Source organism: Brugia malayi (assembly GCF_000002995.4).
Source record: "Brugia malayi strain FR3 genome assembly, contig: Bm_v4_ChrX_scaffold_001, whole genome shotgun sequence".
Lineage (NCBI taxonomy): Eukaryota > Metazoa > Nematoda > Chromadorea > Rhabditida > Onchocercidae > Brugia > Brugia malayi.
In genome coordinates, this window is record NW_025062479.1 from 7,146,054 (window position 1) to 7,168,552 (window position 22,499).

The window sequence follows — 22,499 nt, forward strand, 5'->3', positions numbered from 1 at the left end:
ATATCTGTTTCACTTTTCATTCAACAGTAACGGATTTGGCTAGGTTGCGTGGACGATCAACCTGAAAAACAGCTCTACCTAAATGCGAATAATTTCCGTGTACTATGCGTAACAATTGCTTTAAAGTCCAGTCCTATAAACAATGAAGGTTTGCAAATACAGATGAGACGATGCAACCTTTTAGCAGAACTCACATTTAGTCCTTTTAATTCAGCAACATGATAGCTGAGCAGTTGCAGAGGAATAACAGTAAGGATGTTCTGGATGCAATCTACTGTCTTTGGAACACGAAGCACCGAATGCCTACCCCTCACGTCATTCTCTGGTACACCAAAGTCCGCAATAATAATAGGGTCGCCATCACGAGCAAGTACTTGTTGTAGAGCGTTGACTGATTTCTAAATCAAAGAGGCAGATTTATGCCAGAAATATTGGAAATAAAATAACAACTACAGGTAAATTTGGATGCATTTTCTCGACGAGTTTTGTTGAACTCTTCATTCAATTTCGAAAAAATTTTCTGCAAACATAAACCACAATTACGATGTAAACGTTATCGCTGCAGATGACCATGACGATGCTGCGATTCTTATCAACCATTGCAAGCGGACCATGCTTCAGTTCACCGCTCATTATTCCTTCACAGTGCATATATGACAGTTCCTACAAATTCCTCTCAATCCAAAAAATTAACTGAACAAGCTAATTTGAACCTTTAATTTGAACATTTGCTTTACAATACCTTAATTTTCAGTGCACCTTCAAGACAAGTAGCGAAATTGTAGCCTCGACCCATTATCAGAAGTGACCGTTCCTTGTAGATTTTTTTCGCTATTTCAAGTACCTCACCATCAAGTTTTAAAACTTCTCGGATCAGGTCTGTAACAAGTCACTTCTTACTTTTTTCCGTAAGGTTTCAGCTTATTAGCAATATTGACTGCCGTTTAATGAAATGACATAAGGTGCCAAGCTGCTAAATATTTTTTTTGTATGAATATTTTTTTACTGACATGAATGAATAGGCATGAATATTTTTTTCTACTGACAGGAATGAATATATTTAGGGATCAGAAATATTGTAGAAACCTGACCAAGAAGATCCATATTCTCAATAAGCTTAACTAAAAGTGTACCTGGTAACTGCCGTAATCCGTTGATAATATCGTCACGACGCTTGCGCATCGAAATGCGATCGTCGCTCATTGTTAACGCGAACATTACCAGAGATAAAATTTGCGAGGTGTACGCCTATAACCATCGTATCTTAATTTTTTGAATAATTTAATTTCTCCTTAGTAACTTCGAATTTACAATTTACTCGATTAATTCATACGTACTTTAGTTGATGCAACACCAACTTCAGGACCAGCATTAATGTGAACTCCGCAGTGTGTCTCACGACAAATGCTGCTTCCAACCGTATTTGTAATACCTATTGTCAGCGCTCCCCGTGGTTTACAATATCTGCAAAATCTTCCACTAAAATTCTGCAGTTAGGAAAAAACAAAAGTTCTCCAAATGATCGAGTGTAGGTTATTTGCAATACTAGCCTTAAAGCATTGAGAGTATCTGCTGTTTCACCGCTCTGAGATATGAAAAAGCAAACATCATCACGAAATATCGGTGTTTCGCGGTCCAAAAAGTCGCTGGCCAATTCCAGTACTACCGGTAATTCTGTTAATTCTTCCATGATTTGTCGGCACTACAAGTTTTCGGATTTCAATTCCATGAGTTTAAAAACAGCAATTTATAATGTGGTAACAAGAGAGTAACTGAGAATGTTTTACTGCAAAGAGAGTACCGCAAGAGCTGAGTGATATGAACTGCCACATGCTACTAAAATTAGTCGCCTGCACCGCTTAATGTCCAATAAATAATCCTGAAATATAAACATTTGTACATATATATGCTGCTATACATTTCGCTTCTCTTCGTTTTAACTCTTACTGAGTTCATGACAGCATATTCAAATTCATAATGATTGATCGAGAAATCCAGGACGTATAATTTGCCAGCACCACTTTGAAAAAGTAAACCTTTATGCCACCGAGAACAACAGTGCCATCATCAAGTATACGACCTCGCATTGTGTTCACGATAGAATCCGGTTGTTCATAAATTTCCTTCTGCATGAATGTTTTGAAATCACCCATCATTATTTCCTGCAGTTCCAACGTCAAATTCTGAACTTCACGTGTTTGTGGAATTTCATCTCCACGTTTTACACGATGTATTGATAACGCTAAAAGATAAAATGCTGCACAAAAATTCAGTTGAGTTTGGACGCTCGAAAAAAAAAAAAAAAAAAAAGAAAAACTGACGCTTTCTTTAGAACTAACACCTTATTCCTATTTAACTGTATAAACCTAATAATAGAAGTAATGATCAATGAAGTTATGACCTCGCTCGGACACAAAGTGATAAAAGCTAACATCCATTTTCGATCACAGCTACATCATCGTCTTCAAGAAATATGACCTGCTTTGTATGTTCAACAATTGCGCTAAACAACGGATATAATTCGCTAACAGGAAATAATTCTGCTTCAGTTCAAAGCTTCCAATTTCAAAATTGAAAACAAAGAATAAAATAAGTGCTGCAATCACACACTACTGCATTATTTCACTTCCGTTTCATCACATTCGACGAAAAGATAATCTGATAAAAGAGTGTGGAGTAAATGAATGATTCAAAGAGTTACCTTGCATCAGATGCAACAAAGTATTCTGCTTCTTTATAATCAAAAATTTGGAATGCCGCTTCATTGGGTGCTGGAAACCACTTTTACGAATATTCAACATAAATATAAGAAAACTATGAAAACAGTAGTTTGCATGATGTTTACAAAAATGTACCCTCCGTTCCCCTGATGGGCGTGCTTGTTTTGAATCCTGTTTCGATAACCATTGACGATTCCATGTACGATTCATTGGCATATTCGGAAGATATAAAGCGACGAGCTGGAAATTTTTTGAAACTTGAAACACAGTTTTTTGGATACGTTAAGAGTTGATATTGAAAAATAAAAGACTGGTAGAAGCAGTTGAATGCTAGTTTGTAAATTGTAAGAATAAAAAGCGGAACCCTACAAAATAATGAAAGCTCACCTTTACTAAAAAATACTGGAAAGTGATTGGTAGACAGCCTTCCTATAGTTTTGATTCCAATAAGAAGCGGGCTACCGCGTCGTGTCGCCACAAGTTGTCCAGGAAAACGATTGCTTTTGAATGCTAATGCAAATGCACCTTCCTAAAATGTAATGGTGTTTTATCATTTCACAACGGATTCACATAAATTTGAAACTCTGGCAAAAAATTGCCATGAAGATTGTCTCTTCAAACTCGATTCCGGCAGTAATGAATAAGAAAGAACAATGAGCTCGTTCCCTTCTTTTCAAAAAAGATGCAAACAAGCAAGTGTAACAGTTTGTTATGATGAACAGAGATATAATTTTGAATTACTAACAAGATGTTGGATGGTAGCCTCAACAAGCTGACGGAAACTAGCTCCTTCACATTTGCTTGTAATATGTTGAATCAATTTTACAATTACTTCGGTATCAGTTTCCGACTCAAATTCATGGCCTTTCTTCACCAAATATTCCTTAACTTCACGATAGTTCGTTATAATACCATTGTGAACAACCAAAAATTCTGAAAGATTTGAAAAGTATAGCTAAACAACGAATACTTCGAAATTAAGTTGATACTTGTTAGTAGATTTTGTGTGATATTCAGTAGCTATGGATGATGCAAGGAAAATATACCATTTTGAGTATTTGATCTTTGTGGATGAGAGTTGACATCTCTAGGTGAACCGTGCGTCGCCCATCTCGTATGTGCTATGCCACAATGTGTTTTGTAGATAATATCATCACTACAGGCGTGGTATTCTAAATACTAGGTTAAATAAGTTTTACATAAACATTTCTAAATTAGCACAAACTAGCACATAATTATAACCGTTAAAGATATACCAATTTTGGGATTAAATCATTGCATTCTTTAATCACTAAGTATATACCTTTTATGTATTCTTCGAGTACGCTGACTTTACCAACCTTCTTCAGAAGAGTTACTTTCGCACCAATTTTCGAATTATCAGCTCCATCATCTACAGCAAGGCCTAAACTATCTACTTTTTGAACTTAACTGAATGAAAGTTCTTGTTATGAAAAGAGAGAGATATTTACAAATTCTAACCGCAGTGAGATCGTCATTTGAAAATCACTGTAGTTACATCACTAACACAATATGAAGTGAAATACGCGCGAAAATTTTCCTTGACAATAGTAGAGAATCTCATATGAAAATTTTTCTTATCAAAATTCAGTTTTTATTTTGAAAAGCTTGAAATTTTTTGTATTTGGCCCTGTACCTGCAGAATCATAGCCACGATACTCCATCCTGTGTAAACCTCTAAGCAGTACATCAATTATTTCGCTCCGTTTTCTTGGAGTTAGAAAGTTTAAATAAGCAAAAATTCCACACATCCTAGAAAGCCTTGATTGGAGTTTCCCTTCGATACTAAAATTATATGCAAAATTGAACAAGTATCAGAATATGATGCAATATAAAATTGCGTAGCGAGATACCAGTAGGTCAACAAATCTTTAAAACGTGAGGAAGATTGTGCAGTTTTTTTAACAGGATGTATATTCCGAATCGTTTAAGCTTCCATTTTTAAGCATTTGTATGCATTGCTTCGGGAAATACATATACGATAAAAGAATGAGACATTTCTGATTCTTCATTAAACAGAGTATATTAACAGCTTATTTCGATGATATGTGAAAAAGCAGAGCGAAAAAAGTATTTATTTCAGAGAATATTTCCGAATCTTATTTGAAAAATTGTATTCTTAGAGAAAGAATTTAAAAACACATGAGAATAGGAAAATCAACATTGTAGGAATAGACCTTATCAGTAATTCGATCGGGTCAACAGCAATGTGAAGAAGGAAAAGATATGTAACATATGATGGTCATTGTACTCTAGCAATAGCTATACATACAACTGTCATACAAACACTATTTCCCTTTCGTTGTTGACCTTCTCCAAAAGTTTGATCACAGTAATCTGCTAATAATTTTTCTCTACATTTTCAACATCTAGTGTCTATTCTGACACTAAATTTGGATCACCTACAACTAATATGTGGAGGAAAAGTTCGCTCAGGGATCACTTCTCAGTTCCCTCTCGCGTCATGCCGCCCCGTATAGATGGTCTCCACAAATTTGAAATATGCAGCTAGGAAAAGGAAGATATGAATAGGAGCATATGAATGCACAATATTAACAATACTTGAATGTGTTTGCAATGCACCTTAACATTTCAACGATGTAAAAAAAGAAGAAATGCAATTAATAATGGGAGGAAGATCGAAGTTTAATAAGAAATGAAGAAGTGATGAAAGACAATGACAAGAACAACTAATTAAACAGTTTCAAGCGACAACTTTGGAAATTGAACTCATTTGCAAAAAAAAAAACCACACACCGGACGTAAAAAAATTGTTGGAAGGATAAGGCCACGAAAGGGTGGGTTCGTGCTTTAATGTGGAGCCATCCCTACTATATGTATGCAATGATGACTCATACATGCTTCCATTGGCACCGCGTTATTTGTTAAGGATTTCATATCTGCATTATGGCACTATTTTGGTAACTGTTGCTATCTTTAAAATCTGTAAGTAAACAAGTTTCGTGAGGATTTCCCACACGTTTTACTTGTCTAAATTAGCAAAGAAGCCAACGAAGCCCATGTTTGAAATCGTATGTTGTAAGCATGTTTTTTGTAGTTTATCTATTACAGAGCTATCCAATTCTTCCTGAAATTCTGTGAATTGATAGCTAGTTATTTTTCGGAATACTTCGGAATAGAATTTACCAGCCTATGAATTTCAGTGATCTCGGCTGCTTTCCTTCCTTCAACGGTAAAGAAACTGTGCATTCCAATGTTAAAACAGAGAAGGCCCGCCTGATTTCTGAATTATAACAAATTAGGGAGGTGAGAGGAGAGAAGAAGGGACAGCATTCGTACCTCCACCACTCTTAATATCCCTTATGCATCTTGGGCTTCAAGGTCATCGAGATAATGCAATAACTAACCAGACGTCAAACAGCTGTAAAAGCAATTTGGAATACAATTGATTAAATAAACTATTCAACAATTAGGGAAACGGTGAAAGAGAAAAAACAGCACACCTTGAGGAAAATCTTGTGTGTCTAAAGCAGGATTGCCTGTTTTTACAACAAAATATTCTCCTTTTTGAACAAATTTGCGATGAGCCGTTATATATAGTCATAAAAATCGTCCCGCACATATCTGAGAATGAGGTGAAAGAAAAAGGGATAAGAAATGCATGACTTTTTTCAGAGAGTCATGAGTAGAAAATCTGATATGTAAATGTCCAAAGTTCTTCATTTTTCCGAACGAGAGTAGAAATTAGAAGTGTTTAAAAAAGGTTCGACCAGCTGTCAGACAGATGTGAAAATTCTTTCATGTGCGCGTGTGGGACAACGGTGCCAGAGGAATCGCAACAGTTTACGTTTTTAAGAAGCCACTAACTGGTGAAGTGGAACACTAGGCAGGTTAGCTCAAGATATCCCGAATTTTTTGTCTGGTCAGTTGGGACTTCAGATGCAAAGATGTTGTGGATTGATAACCATTCATTTATTAAAATTTTAAAATTTCACAGCCACGTGACCCGAACGCCGGAAACACTTGAGAAGTGATAATTGTATACATTTTTTTCTAATTCGACTTCTTTAGCGCTTTCAGTTTTACATTGCTGTTAGATGACCGCCCATTATATGAATAAGAATAAAATTCTTTAGCCCCATCCAGAAAACTAGAAATCTGAGAACCTTGAAATGGGCAGAATAGAGCATTTATAATAGACAATTTTCCGGAAAGAGATCATGCCTTGTTCTGATTTCTCATGTGCGACTGCTTAACTTACAGGATCTTCATTTCAAGTTGAATTGCCACTATTGCTGGCGTTTTTCGGTAAATAGTATTTTTGAGACTTCTCCTTTTCCTTATTGCTTATTGTTCTCATAATTTTTAAACATTTAGTCGCTTCCAACTTTGAAATCCGAAGTATTAACATTATCAGTGTCACTGCACTTCTAATTCGCAGCTTTATGAAGATAATATACCGAAAACTACAAATCCGAAGTACTGCTACAAAGCTCCCAGAAGATAATTCAAAAAATAAGAAACAGAAGAAAAAAAAGATAAGAATAGGAAGATAAGACATAGTCATCAAAATGTTGTGACTAAATAGTCTTCACTCACAATCTTCCGAAATAGCTGTTCTAAATTTATGTTTTATGCTGGTACACCGCTACTTTTCTTTGTGCGAATGTTAATCAATGGTTTCCTTTACTCCTGTGAGTTGCGATGTGATATTTTATTGTTGAAGTATTTTGAAAAGTAGTTAATTTTCAAAATAGGACTTTATTTTTCATATTTTTGCAGTGATTGAGTTTTATCAACTCTAAGAATTCTAGAAACCTTCAAGAAAGTGGGTAAAAGTTCTTGACAACAATCTTTAATTCCGTTTCTATATGAGTAATAAGAGAACTTTCAACGAAATATGCTTTGATTTTGCTGAAATATAGCAAAAGATTGATAATAATGGGTATAATAGAATGAAAAAGTGATCGTATATGATCAGTCATGTTTACTGCATCAGTTAATGCAACTCAATTACAGCAAAGATATATGAAAATTCTTACGCAGTCTCATTGTTCTTCATTTCATACTGGAACTTGGGAACAAACAGTGTTTATGGGATTCTTTTGAAAAGGATGTATTCCAACAGTGCTTCAACATCTTAAGCTAAAAACATCTGTAAAAATCTTTGGAGACTCTATTATTCATGTAAGCAGATATTAAAAATGATACATAGTAAAGGTAAGCTAAAAAGTAATCGTCTATAGTGAATTTTTCTTAGCGATAAGGTCAACATTTAGTGAATGGTCTTTTATAGTCCCAAATCTTTAAGAAACAAAAATGCATTTTAGGAACACTTTCTCTTCTTGAAAAAATAAGATTACTCAAGGATTTGAACAGTTAAAAACAAGAAATAAGCAATGCATTGCTGATTTGTAAAGTGAGAAGTGGTTCAATTTGTATGCCATGAAAATACATAGTGGCATTGCATTAAAACTGAAAATATTGCTGAAAAAAAATAAAACTGAAAAAATGTCTTTTTGTTCCATCCACTGTACAGTGACACAGCATACTGAACGAAGATCTCAAATACACATCATGACGTCATCGTTTCGACCTTTATCTTGTCCAAAAACATAATTATTAAGTGAATGAACAATACCTAACGAGCATTCCATCAGTATGATTTTATCATAAATTGTAATTTTTCCATAGCTGAAATTTTTCACGTGAAATCAGTATTAAAAAGAAAAAAAAAAAAAAACGCAATCCTTTTTTGAAGCAAATATGTTGATTTTTAAACGTAGGATGTTCCAATCACTCTATCACAAATTTCAAATATCGCAATATTATGAAATATTGCAATGAATATGTCCAATGATTTATGTACAGAGTTTTGTAAAATCACATGTTTCTCACAATAGGTTTGTTGTTTACTACCTTAAATCTTCATCAATTACTCTCCGATCTGTTGCTAGTCTAAAATAGCTTCCCGCTTTTTTGTTTATATTAAAATAGCATTCTTATTTGGTGTTGAATCTGCAATTAAGTTGTTTACACGTAAATAATTATTATCTTGTAACATATTGAAGTTTAATATATGGCGACTATTTCCACTTGAATAAGTATATATGCTATGTAAATACACAGTTCATCTTTTCCAAAGCTTCTTTCAGCAGCAATACTTCATCCTAATAGTCAATACTTTATTACAAAAATTTTAATTATTGTAGTGCTATATCTGTTAACAAAGAGATCCTGTTAATGAAGACAAAAGGATTGTATTCCTGTATTCTACATCAAAATAGGCATCCCGAGATCAAGGAAAGAAAACCCCTCCAAACAAAATTATTAACCTTTTCGAATGTGCAGGTAAAATTTTCTTTCAAGCATTGTTCGTTAAACACTCCAGAGCATAACTCTTCGCTTGAGATATTGGTGAACATGGAAATAATGTTACTACCTTACTGTTGCTATTATATTATTTTTTCTATTATTTTCATTACTGTTATTACTTTTGTAACATATTGGTTCGCTGTATGAAGCTCAGTGATATTATTACTTTCCTTCTTGCAGTTTTGTGCATTTTTTTCTTCCAGGATCTTTATAAATAGTCGTTAACAAGAAAATTTGGAGAGTAGTATCAATCCGAAGATTTTTAAGACTTTTAATGGAAAAAATTTCTAATTTCGGATGCCACATATCTAATAAATAGAACAAATATTAGATATTGATTAGTAAATCTGTTAACTTTATCACTGAGAGAATGGCCGTAATGTTTGTTTCTTTTACAGTTGTTTTTCTGCAAAATGTCAAATTATACCTTTTTACTGTTGCAAAAATTTAGTATTGAAATGTACTTGATTTACCAATATTTATTTGCGCTATATTAATGTTGTTTAAGTCTGTATTAGTTATGACGCTTTGACCATTTATTGTAATGCACTTCTGTACTTCGGTATCATTTGAAATTTCTGTTTCGTCATCATCTAAATTAATAGTAACATGAAGTTCTTAATACTGATGGCGAAATCGGGTAATCTACTTGGCTTATTCCGAATTTTCTCGCAAGGAAAATGCATAGAATTTAATTTTTATTACTAATTAGAACAATCATGAATAAAAGCAAAAGGTTAAATATCGAATTGTATATCACTCTGCATAAATAAACAAACTCACATGTCAATGTATTGCAGCGTTTACTTGAGGCAAAATTTTTAATAGATGTTGAGTAAGGCGTTGTTAACATAATGCTGAGAAAACAGAAGGCATTAATACAAACTTATCGTAGGAATTAGTCTGTGACCGACTGCTAAAAGATTTACAAGGATCGTAACAAAAGAGAAACATGATGATGTTCAGGCCTGAATTTATTTTATTGAAATGTCAAGTATGCTGCACATTCATCAACGAGTCCCCCACAATTTTTTCCTTTTGCGCTTTAAACTGGCAGACCGTGATTGATAATAATGTTTTTGTGCATTTTTCAGTACCAGTGAAATGCATTTTAGATTGGTATGCATTAATAAGTATATATATCATATATCAAAGCTAGTATTAAAAAAAGTATAAAAACATGATTTTTAATACCTATTTTCATTCATTCTGCTTGACTACAGGTTGTTCACCCCTCATTAAATAAATTTACTGCGCAATGCTTCTACGTATAAACTATTCATTTTAAAATAATCTTTATATAAAATCAAGCAGATTTAATGTCTAATGTAAATATAATATTTAATGTAAAGTTGAAAATGTAGTACAAGGATTAGGTTATGAAACTACTCTCTGAGAATCATACAATCAAAACTGATTTATGCAGAGAGAACAAGTCTCTTCATTTGGGATTGAAATTTCATTTCGAGGGATTTGCATCACTTTAGATTTCTGTGAATATTTTGCTTTGGCCATTTCTTCCTTGTAAGTATGAAACGACAACAATGTGAGAGCAGGAGAAAAAGAGTGGGACAATTACTATGCCTCATAAAGAGAGTAGCATAATTTGCTATAGTGTTATTGATATCGGTGATAATGTTTGCTTTTCCTTCTAAGGCTTTATCAGTAATGGCTTCTGACGTATAATAATTAATCAGTTACCATACATTTTAAAATATTTGCATTAGGAAGTATTCAGAAACGTATAACAGGACTAAAATTTAATAAGAAAGAATAAAGAAAACAATTTAGCACAAAGTATAATGCAACTTACCTGTCAGTGAGGAAAGGACGAAAAACCAGAGAAAATTCCTTTTCTAGATTTTCCACAGCAACATTGCTTCAATATTTCACGTTACCTCTTCATTCCTAAATTCAATTATTTTGCTCTACTAAAATTTCCATCAAACTTGTTATGACCATGCACAAGTTCTATCACTTGGTTAGCTGAAATTGCAATTTTGGTTTCCTACTGCCAACAAGGGGGAAATCTGATAATTATGCAAAACAGACCTTAATATGGATTTATTAAGTAATTTTGTTGGTTGTGGTTTGGAGTTTGTGCAGACGAATGTTCTGTAATGGAATCTGTTTTGCTGGTTGTTTGCTAATAATTACGTTACACGAAGTATTTATCTATATTGGCAATATATTGATAATTTATAAAAAGCTGACCAAGACAAATGGTTTAAAGGCATTGCCTCACAACGAACGCATGATTACATTGAGTAAAGAGCTGTCAGATGACCTTTATTCTTATATGGCAAGAATTGGGTCTTAACACTATGTCAGTTGCTCATAAGAACGATTAGAAAACCTTTACGATATTTCGATATTGCAAGTAGATTTGGTTTAGAACAAAAGAGCAACATATTAAGTAATGCATATACTCTTTGTTAACAGCTGTAACATTTCATGAGTAACCCACCTACAGTTGGATAATGAATGATTGCTTATATCACATACATTTTTGAAACAGTTTTATATTTGCCTAAGGAATATTTGATTAAAACAATCTTTAGTCCCTCAGATTTAACACAGTTTTATTCCAACATATTATTCGGTTTTTCTACAGAAATATGATATTTTATTAATTACTTGATAGTTTATTAATTCATAATAATTTAATTACTTGACACTGATTCATAATCATCTTTTATATTGCAGGAATTGAGGTTAGAAGAAATCAAAAACTTTTGTTTTCTTCTAGTTTCATTTTGAACTCTTCTCATTGGGTAACGAAACTCCGAGGTCATGTCAGACTACAAAAGTAGAAATCGAAGTAAGAGCCTTGGAATCCAGAATTATAACTACTGGTACGTTGGATTACCTAATAAAGGAATTTCAAGTAATTAAGTAAGACACTATGATTTGCCACGTATGATATCCCAAGAACAGCTAGATGTGAAAGGAGACTATTGGAAAAGGCACGATATATACTACTTATTGGGGCTGACTACTTCGGATTCATGTCGTCAAATAAAGTCCATAGTATGATGTCACAGTTCCACATAATCCTCACAAATGTTGATCTCATAATAACTGGATAAATCAACAAATCTCATAATTGTGACAAAGACCAATTCAAATTTGATACATCTCCTGTTAAAACTAAATCGATGAGTGTAAAAAGTATAATACGAGTTCAAAAATACATCAATTTGGAAACTAAAATTTATAAGCTTTCAGGAACAACCTAAAACTCATGATGAAAACTCATGAAGCGCTGAAGCATTTCAAAGAAGTTATTACTAAACAAAATGGACGATATCAAGTAGTTTGGCTTTGGAAAGATTCAACGGTTAATTTAAATGATAACTGTGGTCTTTGTCTCGGAAGACTGAAAGCATTAATTAGACGATTTCATGTGGACAAATGAACACTTAATCGGCACAATGAAATAATTCAAGGCCAAATGCAATGCAATATTATTTAAGAATTAGTCTTAGACTTCAATCAGGTTGTTATATACTTCTATATATATTTGTTAATTATGAAGCAAATCAATAACAGAATTAAGAATCGTTTACGATGCTTCTGCTCACCTTAAAGGGATGAAAAGTTTAAACGATGTTCTATATTGCGGTTCGTATTCATTCCATTCAAAATGGTGGAAAATGTAAGAATAGCCGATACTAAAAAGACATCTTTATAACTGAAATTATTTCCACCAGAACGAAACTGTATTGGATTCCTTTGATTGAAGGATATTTAAAGACAAGTTATCAAAGACAACACGGTATGCTGCTGCATCCAAAGAGTTCTATTTGAGGTGATATCATCTTCCCTTTTATTTTCTGCCACTCCCAACTATCACCTAAAAACTCATGGAAGCGAAATTGCATTGGAAATGTAGAAAAATCTCTACTACTTAACAATGTTATATCACCAGATAAAGCAACCCAAGAAGCATTCAAAAATTATGAAGATATGAAATCTTTCTTCAAAGAAGCGTTAATGGAATTTCTTTCAAATGACAATGAATTCAACAAATTTATTCTCAACAAAGATCGAGCAGAAGCAAACTGATTTGAAAAAATTCTTGATTCAATTTGAATCCCAAAATAGATGTTATCCAGGTCATCTTAAAACCTTTAGAATTAAAGGAATCTGTCTAAAGAAACAATTTTACAATTCATAGCATCTCAGTAAGACATACTTATTGGAGTACGAGCAGCTCATTTTGTAACAAATCAGTTAGAATTCCAAAATGTACCAGTAACTTTATGGTCAGATTTTAAATGTGCACCACAGAGCCATTCCCTACTACTACCAAAATTTGTACAAAATCGAGTTATGCTTGTACATTCTAGGGAAAAATAATCCAGAGGATAATGAAACAAATGGACTTTCTCCAACAGAACTTAAGGTCTACGAAATATAGTGGAAAAAAGACCATAATGGCTGGTAAAGAAGGAAACCAGCTGGCACAAAAGAATATAATTTCGATGGAGACTTTAAAAATGAAGAAAGTGAAATCCTCGTGAAAGTAACAAGAAAATTACAAAAACAAGTTTTAAACTTATAGATGCGAGTCGTTTCAGTAAGTGTCAAGATTAATAAGAATAACTGCATGAACTCTTAAATTCATAAAATTACAATAAGAAGACAAATACCATGGTTACAATCTTATTAACGATAAACGGTCAGCTTACAACAAATGATTGCAAATTAGCAATGAAGGTATTGATTAGGTAAGCACAATCAGAGAGAATAAATAAATAAATAATCCATAGTATAATAAAGAAAATTGCTAGTGGAAATTCAAAAATCGATTGGAAAATTCCGAATTGAATAAAGGCAGTCTACATCCAATTTAATTGTCGCGACATAATCCCATAACTGAACTTTTCATAGAACACATCATACTGGAATTGCTCATACACTTTCAAAATTGAGAACAGAATTCTGACTACAAAACCCAAAGGTAGAACCTAATTAGGATGGAAAGCAAAGCCATTCAAGTTTCCGTTATGCCTAGTCTTCTAGAAACCTGAGCCATGCGCTTCCAAATTCACACATCTTGGATTGGATTATACGGGTCCTCTTCCTAACGGAACTGAAACAGGCATAAAAGATGGGTAGCTTTCTTTATATGTTTCACAACAAGAGCAGAACTGGTAGAACCTTCTTAAACCCGACGAGGTTATTCTAAATTAGTCTTAAGTGATAATGATAGCCAGTTCCAATTAGTTTTTAGACCATTATGGACCGAAATATGCATTTTTCCTAGCAAATAAAGGAATAATCTGGAAGAGTATCATACAAAAAACCTATCAAGTAGTGGAATTTATGAGTGAACAATTGGAGTAAGCAAATAGGCCATGAGAAGAGCCATTGGTGGGAAGTTATTAAGGGGAAGAGAATAAAAAATGGTAGAAGTCGAAGGTATATTAAATACTCGGCCACTAACATAAACTTTGAAGATAACGTAATCATATGTCCGATTGATTTTATCTTGCCTATTGCTTCCTTCGTTATTTCAATTGTTAACGACAGCGATCAGGAAGAATTTTCCTCTCACAAATTAGGTACCAAGGAAATTGGATACATTTTGGGACAAACGCAGAAAAGAGTATTTGACCAGTCTTCGAGAACGAACTAAAAGAGAACACTCTTCCTAAAAAATGTAGTAACAAGAACACTTCATGAGAAAGAATATGTATTGGTTAACAAATGAAAAGTTCCTCACGGTGTATGGAAATTAGCCAGGATAAAAGAAACTAAAGAAAGAAGAAATAAAGAAGTAAAAAATTCCTCAATAGAATTAACACATGAAACACTCCTAAACGACCAGTGAATATATTAAATATGCTGTACCTCTAGAAAACAACAAAAAAGATAGTTCAAAAATCCAATAAGAGTGTTCGACAAATCAGTTCCGCTTTACGAAAAAAAAAAAAAAAAAACGACCACTCAAGCAAAGGTACCCAATTTCTCTTCCTGAAGGTTTTCTCTGAATAGAGAAAATCCCCTTCAATCGGAAATGTCGGAAAAACCGAATATAATATGTCGAAACAAATTTGTATTAAATCCATAAGAGTAAACATTTTCTTATCTGAATAATCACATAAATGTTTCAATTAAGGAATCTTTTATCCAATACTCATCTGCATTGTCTGGAATTTTACAGTTTGTTAACAAAACATATGTGCACCAGTCATTGTGTTGAAAATCTCTCCCAATTTTGTTATCAAGATCTTCCAGCCTAACTGTTAGCAGGTCATCAGGTCTTTGTTCAAATAACACCCCCTGTTCTACCAAATCACTTTCAATGTTGAAATATTGTAGAGGCTTTCTAATCCAGTAGTCAGTCTTATGAGAATTGATATAATGTTAAAACCCAACTCTTACTGTATGAGGAATAAAGATCATCCGATAATGACAGATCTTTACTCACATAATCATACGATTTGTTGTAAAGAAGGTAGTCTTGTTCGCGATCACCGATTTTTCACTTTTCGTTTTCTGTGCCCCTACAGATTTACTTCCTTAAATTTTTTAATATTGTTCAATAGCCTCGTTCAATAACAACCTTTATCTCAATTTCCCCATTTGGCTCTACGATCTACTCGAATTAGACTCTATTTCACGACAAATTTATTTGATTCCACTGTTTTCTACAAGATAAAGCATAGCAGAATAACTTCGAAGTTCCTTCTTTCTCCGAATCAACACTAAGTTAGGAACCGCAACCTTATTTCCCAATTTGCCTTTCACGTCCTCATCCGGTTGTATGACCATTTTGTATGCCAAAAATCAGATCTTTAAATGTTGTCAATTGCATGCACTTGCAGATGTTCTCACTTTTTTTTTTTTTTTTTTGGGTTTAATTTCTTACACTATTAAGGGATTCCGTGATCCGTGGATCTTTTTCGATGATATATTCATCAGAAGTGTTCAACTTTGTCTGTCCAAAGAATGCAAAGAGATTCGATTCAAATAAAAACTTGTTTATACACAATGACCAATAGTGATAACCAGCTGTATGTAGTTATTCCCAAAGTACAAATATAATTTCATGTTATCTCGAGATGCTTTGTTGAGTATCGGTTTCACTCTGCTAAAGACGGAAAATAGAAGCAGCAATAGTTAATACTAATCGTTGTGTACCATCACATCGCCTTCAGTCCAAATGGTCTTGGACGATTCCCCTCCTTAGTCTGAAATAGTTCTTCAGTCTTAGGAAATCCTCGCATTTCTTTATCTCCGTATCACTTTATACTCCACACGTGTGCCATTTGCTTATCCGTGTTACTGTCCTTGATCACATGTTCAGAGCAACTAAAGAAGACCTTCTGTTGATCACTGCCTCCTAGCACTTATTAGTTCTACATTCAACTTTTTTGCAATCATATCATTCAAACGCAGCATCCTTAAATTCAGTCCGTATGAATGGATGTTAGGAGTAGCCCCTGAAAATAGTGATATGCAGACTACCGAATTTCACCGCTAACATTCACGACAACATTTCGCTCCTTTCCAGTCGTGTAAGTTTCCGTACATAAAACTCCCAACTTCTAAAAGTGGTTCAGCAGTAAGTGCGGTCAGAGATATATACGTACATATACATACAGACACACACAAGCAAAAACATACATAATTTCCTACGGTCATTCAATCATACTATCGTATTGCCGTTCATCCATTCTAAAAGACCACCAGGAAAGCCGGACCACACACGAAGTTCTGTTGCGTCAAGACAACACCTCGCCAGCACGCAGCATCTCGACGACTGTGAAATAATCATTGTATGCAGCCGGATATATCAAAATATTGCAACTATAGCTATATATGTTATGCAAACACAAGCAATTAACCTTCAAAAAACTACTTCCTCAGAGACTTTGATTCCGCTGCCTTTTCGTTTATTCTGTTACGGTTGTATGATTTCATTGCTGATAACTGTTCGAAGCAGCTTATTCCAGGATCTTAAAAAAATCCAGCCGAAACTTCCAAAAGCAATGCATTGTCCACGGTACGTACGTTTGACGTAAGAATAAATTCAAATTTGAGTTGTAGTTGTAAGCTGTAAGTTGTAAGCTGCTGTAAAATATCCCGAATCCGAATATTTTCTCAATTTGTGAATTTGTAGAACTCGAAGAGCATCAATTTCACTTCCAGTGCAAAGTTATCGCGAAACCTATAGAAACTCTCGAAAGAACTAAACCTCCTGCTCAGGCAAAAGTCATATGAGTTAGACGGAACTGGTGTCAGGCAGGCAGACGATTTCAATCAAATAATGAGAAAGTATTTTGTAGACTGAAACTGCTCTAAAATTGCTTGCTTCCATAACTTTCAAAATGAGTAGAACTGCAGCGTACAGCGTGGGGAATTCACCTTCATATTATACACGTTAGGAATTTGACAATTCTACAGGTCTGCTCCCTCCATTTTTCCTTGCTCCTTTCTTACTCTCATTTTTACTCGCAGCTGCATTTCACTGATGTATGAACTTTTTCATTCTAAAACTCGAAAACAACATTTTTGAAACCGAATTTTCTTAGCAACAGATAGTTTTTACTGAAATCTTTATTAATATTTCATTGGATATGACAAAAGACATAATTGAAAACCATATTTTCATGTACACTGTACTTAAAAACGTGGAATAGTCTATTAACAAGACAGAAATATATGTTTTATATTCATGCATCAAATGGTACGCGTAATGTTGGAAGGTTAAGTCGTTCCCCGAGAAAAAGAAGGAACTTTATAGTTGGACAATTATTACTTAGCTTTTCATTGATGTCGATGAACTTCCTTGAACTGCTTTTTCTCACCATTTTCTCCAGGCTATGACTGACTTAAAACTTCCTCTGATCGATCATTCATGGCAAATTAGGACTTCACTTCGCACAAAGTATCCACAGAGAAAATACGAGTAGCTATGGAAGAATTACCGATGCAGGCATTCATGCCTTTCAGAATGAGTACTGATGCAGAAAGTGATATGCAAATCTAACGACAACAGTGCAGAATGATAGGGACTGCCAGGTATTATTGATTTGTAATAGATACCACCGCCCTTAATCATTTGCGACTGTCCTACCACTCATAGCTAGTACTGAGATCTCACGTGGTTCGTAGGTTCCCAGCCGAGTTGCAAAATATAGTTGAAGTGTCGGTGAGGTTGCAGTGTAGAGGTTCTTGATTTCAAGAACTTCAGACTCTTTTGCATTCTAGTATTGCAGAAGGAATTAGTTATATGAATTTGTGGATAGATATAGAGATGCAAATTTGTATTGTGAGGTCTGTATATTTTTTGATTCCTGTAATTTTGCTAGCAGTAGAAGTAGCAAAAGTGGGGACTAAATAATTCATAGCTAATCATTACCGTTTTAGATTGAGTTGCTGATCCTGTTGATATAAAAAATTTGAAATACAACTTCGAAAATGGGTGTAAGTGCTTCAGATATTTACAGCTTACTCTTACTCTTAATATTGGCCAAAATTGAGTGTTTATTGTGCATTTACAGATAATATTGAAGTGTTCAGGAAGATTTTGGGACTATCAAGAATGGCTCTATGAATTTGCGGAAATTATTTAAAAACACTGATTTGGAACCAAAGCTGACTTTTATCGGTGGCGGTAAGATGGCAGCTGCTCTCATCTGTGGTTTTGAATCTGCTGGTGAGTTGTATCTAACTCGATTTTAACCTACAATGTTGACGAAAGGTGAAGTACCACATGGCTAATACAGACTCAATCTTCTGCGCACTTACGTAATTTCATAATCAGATCAAATCAGCGAAATAATCACATTTTCTTTTCCCCAGTATTCAGTTTTGTTTTATTGCTATTGTAGAGTAGGCATGATCGAGTAAAGAAGTTTGCTTGTAATTGTGCAGGAAAGTATTTGATATGCAGAAAGTTACATGTTGTTCAGGTCTCATAACTAAGGATGACGTTGCTCTCAGCGTTAAAACAGCATCATCCGCACAGCGATGGAAGGTATTATATGTTCAGTTAGTACATTTTATTGTGGATCTGTTTGCTGTAATTCTTGTTTAAAGTAACTTTTTATTGTAAATATAAACGTTCCACTGAGGAAATCAAATTGCAGCAGCTGGGATATGTAAATGTGTACACGTCTAATAATGATCTAATTCGGGTTCATGGTCAAGGTATGCATTATGTAATTCACTATTAATCATAATATCATCGGTTTCTACAATCATTTGGTAATGACTAGTGTGGTTTATGAAGTTAAGCCCCATTTCATAATATACATTATGTATACTGTAATGGTATTCTTATCTAATACATTCTTTTTACTCAGATTAATAAGCGAAGCCTTTTGTACAAGGTATTTGGTCTGAATAAATGAGAAGGTTCTGTAGTGGTGATTTAAATAACGTCATTAGTTCTATTTATGTGCATTTTTTCATGAAATTCTCGTAAAAATTATTAAACATTGGGATTTCATCGTGATCATCTATAAATTCCTGCTGTTTTAATTCGACCTTTTGTTTCTGTTTGCACGTTTTTTCATCTCATTTCATTTAGTTCCTGCACTTAGTGTTTGGAATTGGAGGATCTTGATAGTGGACATCAGAATAATTGAAATACTATGATTTTCAGGAGTTGTTTTTTTGTCTGTAAAACCACAGATTTACACAGCAGTACTGGAGGAATTAAACAATAAAGCATTTACAAACACCCCATTAATTGTCTCTATTATGGGTGGAGTTGACGTGAAGACATTGGAGAGAGAGGTATGTTTTCTTGAAGTTGCTTAAAAAATTTGCTGTTATACCACAGTTTTTAGTACTGAAAATTTTTTGATAGATTCTTTTGTGATATTGAGACAGATCTGCGGAACTCTCAAATTAAAACAGTTCGAATTTGAACGCGCAAAGAAGATGAATAAATTTTCAGAATATAATGGTTAAGAACAAAATGAAAAGGTTAAAAACTTTTTTTTAATGTGACATAACGATCACAGATAATTTCGGCGCTCTGTAACTGGAAGAAACGTGTCTATCTTCAGCGTATTTTAATGAGGTATTTGTAATTAACTTAACAATTTTAATTTAAGGTTGCGGTGAAAGGTTATATCTCAAAGCGTGGACTGGTGCGTCTGATGCCCAACCTTCCAGTTACTATCTGTTCTGGAGCATCGATCATGTGCTCTAGCTCATACATGCAGCAAGACAAAGTTCTGAAATCATTTTCTTTTTCTCTTTTTTAACGATATTGTTTAAATATGATCCTCTAAAATGCATAAAGTAAAAGAAATGGAATGAGTTTAAGGTCCAGTAATGTCAAAAGTTTGTGATATTAAATTTCGGTTATTATACTAGTAACTCTTTTGTAGATTGATTTAATGAAGTGTATCATGCAACATGTCGGTATTTGTTTGGTGATCAGTGAAAAATCATTTGATGCGGCTACAGCAGTTGCAGGATGTGGACCAGCTTTTGTTAGTTTTGATACCGTTTCTTTGAAAATGTTTCCTTTCGACATGCTCTGCGTTTGTTGCTTCATTATTCTGGTTCACATCCCGATCCTTAGTTCAAATCAAAAATTTTCATCACATATGTTCACATATTTCAGGTGTTTATGGCAATTGAAGCGCTATCAGATGGAGGCGTCCTTGGTGGTGTTGATCGTACAACTTCAACGAAATTAGCTGCTCAAACTGTTATGGTAAACTTGAGATATTTCTCTTATTTTTATTCGTTTTTGAGTGTGTTTACAAATTAACAGGAAAAGTTATTTGCACTGATCAAAAGTTTTTTCGTATAGTGTGGACGTTTATTATTCCCTATTATTCTGATGGAATGTGATGTTAGTAGCATTGAATAATTGATTTATTTCACTTTTATTTAGCTTACAGATGTATAATGTACAGTATCCAACGCATTTGTTTATTGCGCATTTCCTTCTACAATTGCAGCATTAAACTATAAACATTTTTTGTTACAGCTTGTAAATAATGTTTACATATTAATGTGTCGAGAATGTGCGAATATCATGCGTATATATTTTGTGTATCCACTAAAAATTTGCACCGTAACATCAGTTATTACTAATATATGGCAAAACACTGACATATGTAAACAAAATATACATGTGAAATGTGTTGGTTAAACAGAAACTTGATTACAATAGGGTAGGCGTGAAATTTCTAACTAAAAGATTTCTGACGAAATATATTTGTTTAAGTTTTATTCCTAATAGTTTTGGAGATGTAGAATCTGGTTCCAGATGATGCGGTTCGAAAAGGATCAGAAGAGATGATCATAGGGTTTTATATTGATCAGTTTTTATGAGCTTGAAAGGTTCTAAAGAGAGATGAAAAGTAGAAGTGCAGAACACTTGATACACATAAATAAAAATAAAAATAGTAAATAAAGAAATGTCGATTAACATAAAGGTCTATCCGTCTTTGTGACAGATCTGAGTTTGAATTTTAGTTTAAACTGTAAAGTCCTTTATTTGTACTTGCGCAGCTTTATTGCAGGGTGCGGCAAGAATGATTTTAGAAGTGAGTCAACATCCGGCTGCTCTAAAAGATGACGTTTGCTCTGCCGGTGGTAGTACGATATATGGAGTGAAGGAATTAGAAAAAAATGGTTCTTACTGTTTTATACAATTTCATTTCATAGGATTGTTACTCGAAAGTACTTTCTTTCCTTATTTCTAGGTCTTCGCTCGGCATTAATCGAGGCAGTGCATGCTTCAACAAAACGTTGTTTGGGGCAGGTTTAAGATTTGGTTTTCAACACCAATCGCTCGAATCCGTAGGATTTACCATATTGTTTGAGAGCAAAAATTACATAGTTAATGTCACTTACATTAACACACTTTTTCGTGCTGTTTTCATTTAGTGTTATTTACATACATGTTTATGACTTCATGCAATTGTTGCTTAGGTTTCATCTTACTTGAAGATTTACATGTCTATCCAACAGAGCAATAAACAACCTTTTTTCCATTTCCTTTCCACTAGCCTGGTTTGAACTACTGAAATATTATGCACAACATTTTATTTCGAATAAAATCTTCGAGTAAACCGATATAAAGCGGAAAGAAAGGAAGGTTTCGTGTTTTTATTGGTGCTCAGTGCATTCGAAAATTCTACATTTTATTTTTGCGCTTTTGTATTTTCAATTTCTCGTCACTAATGTCCAAGTTTATGGTTCCCTTATATCACAGTGATTTTCACATGTGTGTGTTTTGTTGATGTTGCTAATTATTTATCATTTAGCGCTCGTTGTCACTTAGATATCTGTATCACTTTTACTTATTTTTACAAATACTTTGTAAAAATGCTTTGTGGTGTTTTTCAACCTACTTTTATAATTGTTTTTATGTCGTTATAGCTGTTTCTGTTAGAATAAGAATTGGAATATGAAGTCTGCTTTTAGTTAAAT

General features: G+C 33.8%; 3 protein-coding genes across 4 annotated transcripts; 2 read left to right on the top strand and 1 right to left on the bottom strand.

Annotated features, from left to right (window-relative positions):
• Nucleotides 1–16: 16 nt before the first annotated feature.
• Bm13825 (Uncharacterized protein) lies at nt 17–4,492 on the bottom strand (the record flags this gene model as incomplete). Of its 2 annotated transcripts, XM_043073952.1 has the most annotated exons (17): nt 17–61; nt 195–398; nt 544–663; nt 743–879; nt 1,134–1,248; nt 1,338–1,464; nt 1,551–1,702; nt 1,802–1,879; nt 2,037–2,242; nt 2,433–2,503; nt 2,702–2,771; nt 2,856–2,960; nt 3,108–3,249; nt 3,466–3,653; nt 3,767–3,892; nt 4,024–4,125; nt 4,378–4,492. In XM_043073952.1, the coding sequence occupies 17 exons, from the start codon at nt 4,490–4,492 to the stop codon at nt 17–19; spliced, it is 2,103 nt and encodes a 700-aa protein (XP_042929886.1). The 2 variants fall into 2 exon arrangements, with proteins under 2 accessions (XP_042929886.1, XP_042929887.1); XM_043073953.1 differs by lacking the exons at nt 1,802–1,879; nt 2,037–2,242; nt 2,433–2,503; ... (5 more) ...; nt 4,024–4,125; nt 4,378–4,492 and having other exon boundaries at nt 1,551–1,690.
• A 7,378-nt stretch (nt 4,493–11,870) lies between these two features.
• On the top strand, nt 11,871–12,495 carry Bm17937 (Uncharacterized protein; the record flags this gene model as incomplete). The annotated part of the gene is made up of 2 exons (XM_001899022.2): nt 11,871–11,932; nt 12,306–12,495. The coding sequence occupies 2 exons, from the start codon at nt 11,871–11,873 to the stop codon at nt 12,493–12,495; spliced, it is 252 nt and encodes an 83-aa protein (XP_001899057.1).
• Nucleotides 12,496–18,512: 6,017 nt separating this feature from the next.
• On the top strand, nt 18,513–21,834 carry Bm4441 (Uncharacterized protein; the record flags this gene model as incomplete). Its single annotated transcript, XM_001899021.2, has 10 exons — nt 18,513–18,518; nt 18,615–18,750; nt 19,007–19,071; nt 19,184–19,244; nt 19,702–19,835; nt 20,159–20,278; nt 20,438–20,542; nt 20,677–20,769; nt 21,587–21,698; nt 21,770–21,834. 10 exons carry the CDS (start codon nt 18,513–18,515, stop codon nt 21,832–21,834), a joined length of 897 nt encoding a protein of 298 aa, XP_001899056.1.
• Between the last annotated feature and the right edge of the window lie 665 nt (nt 21,835–22,499).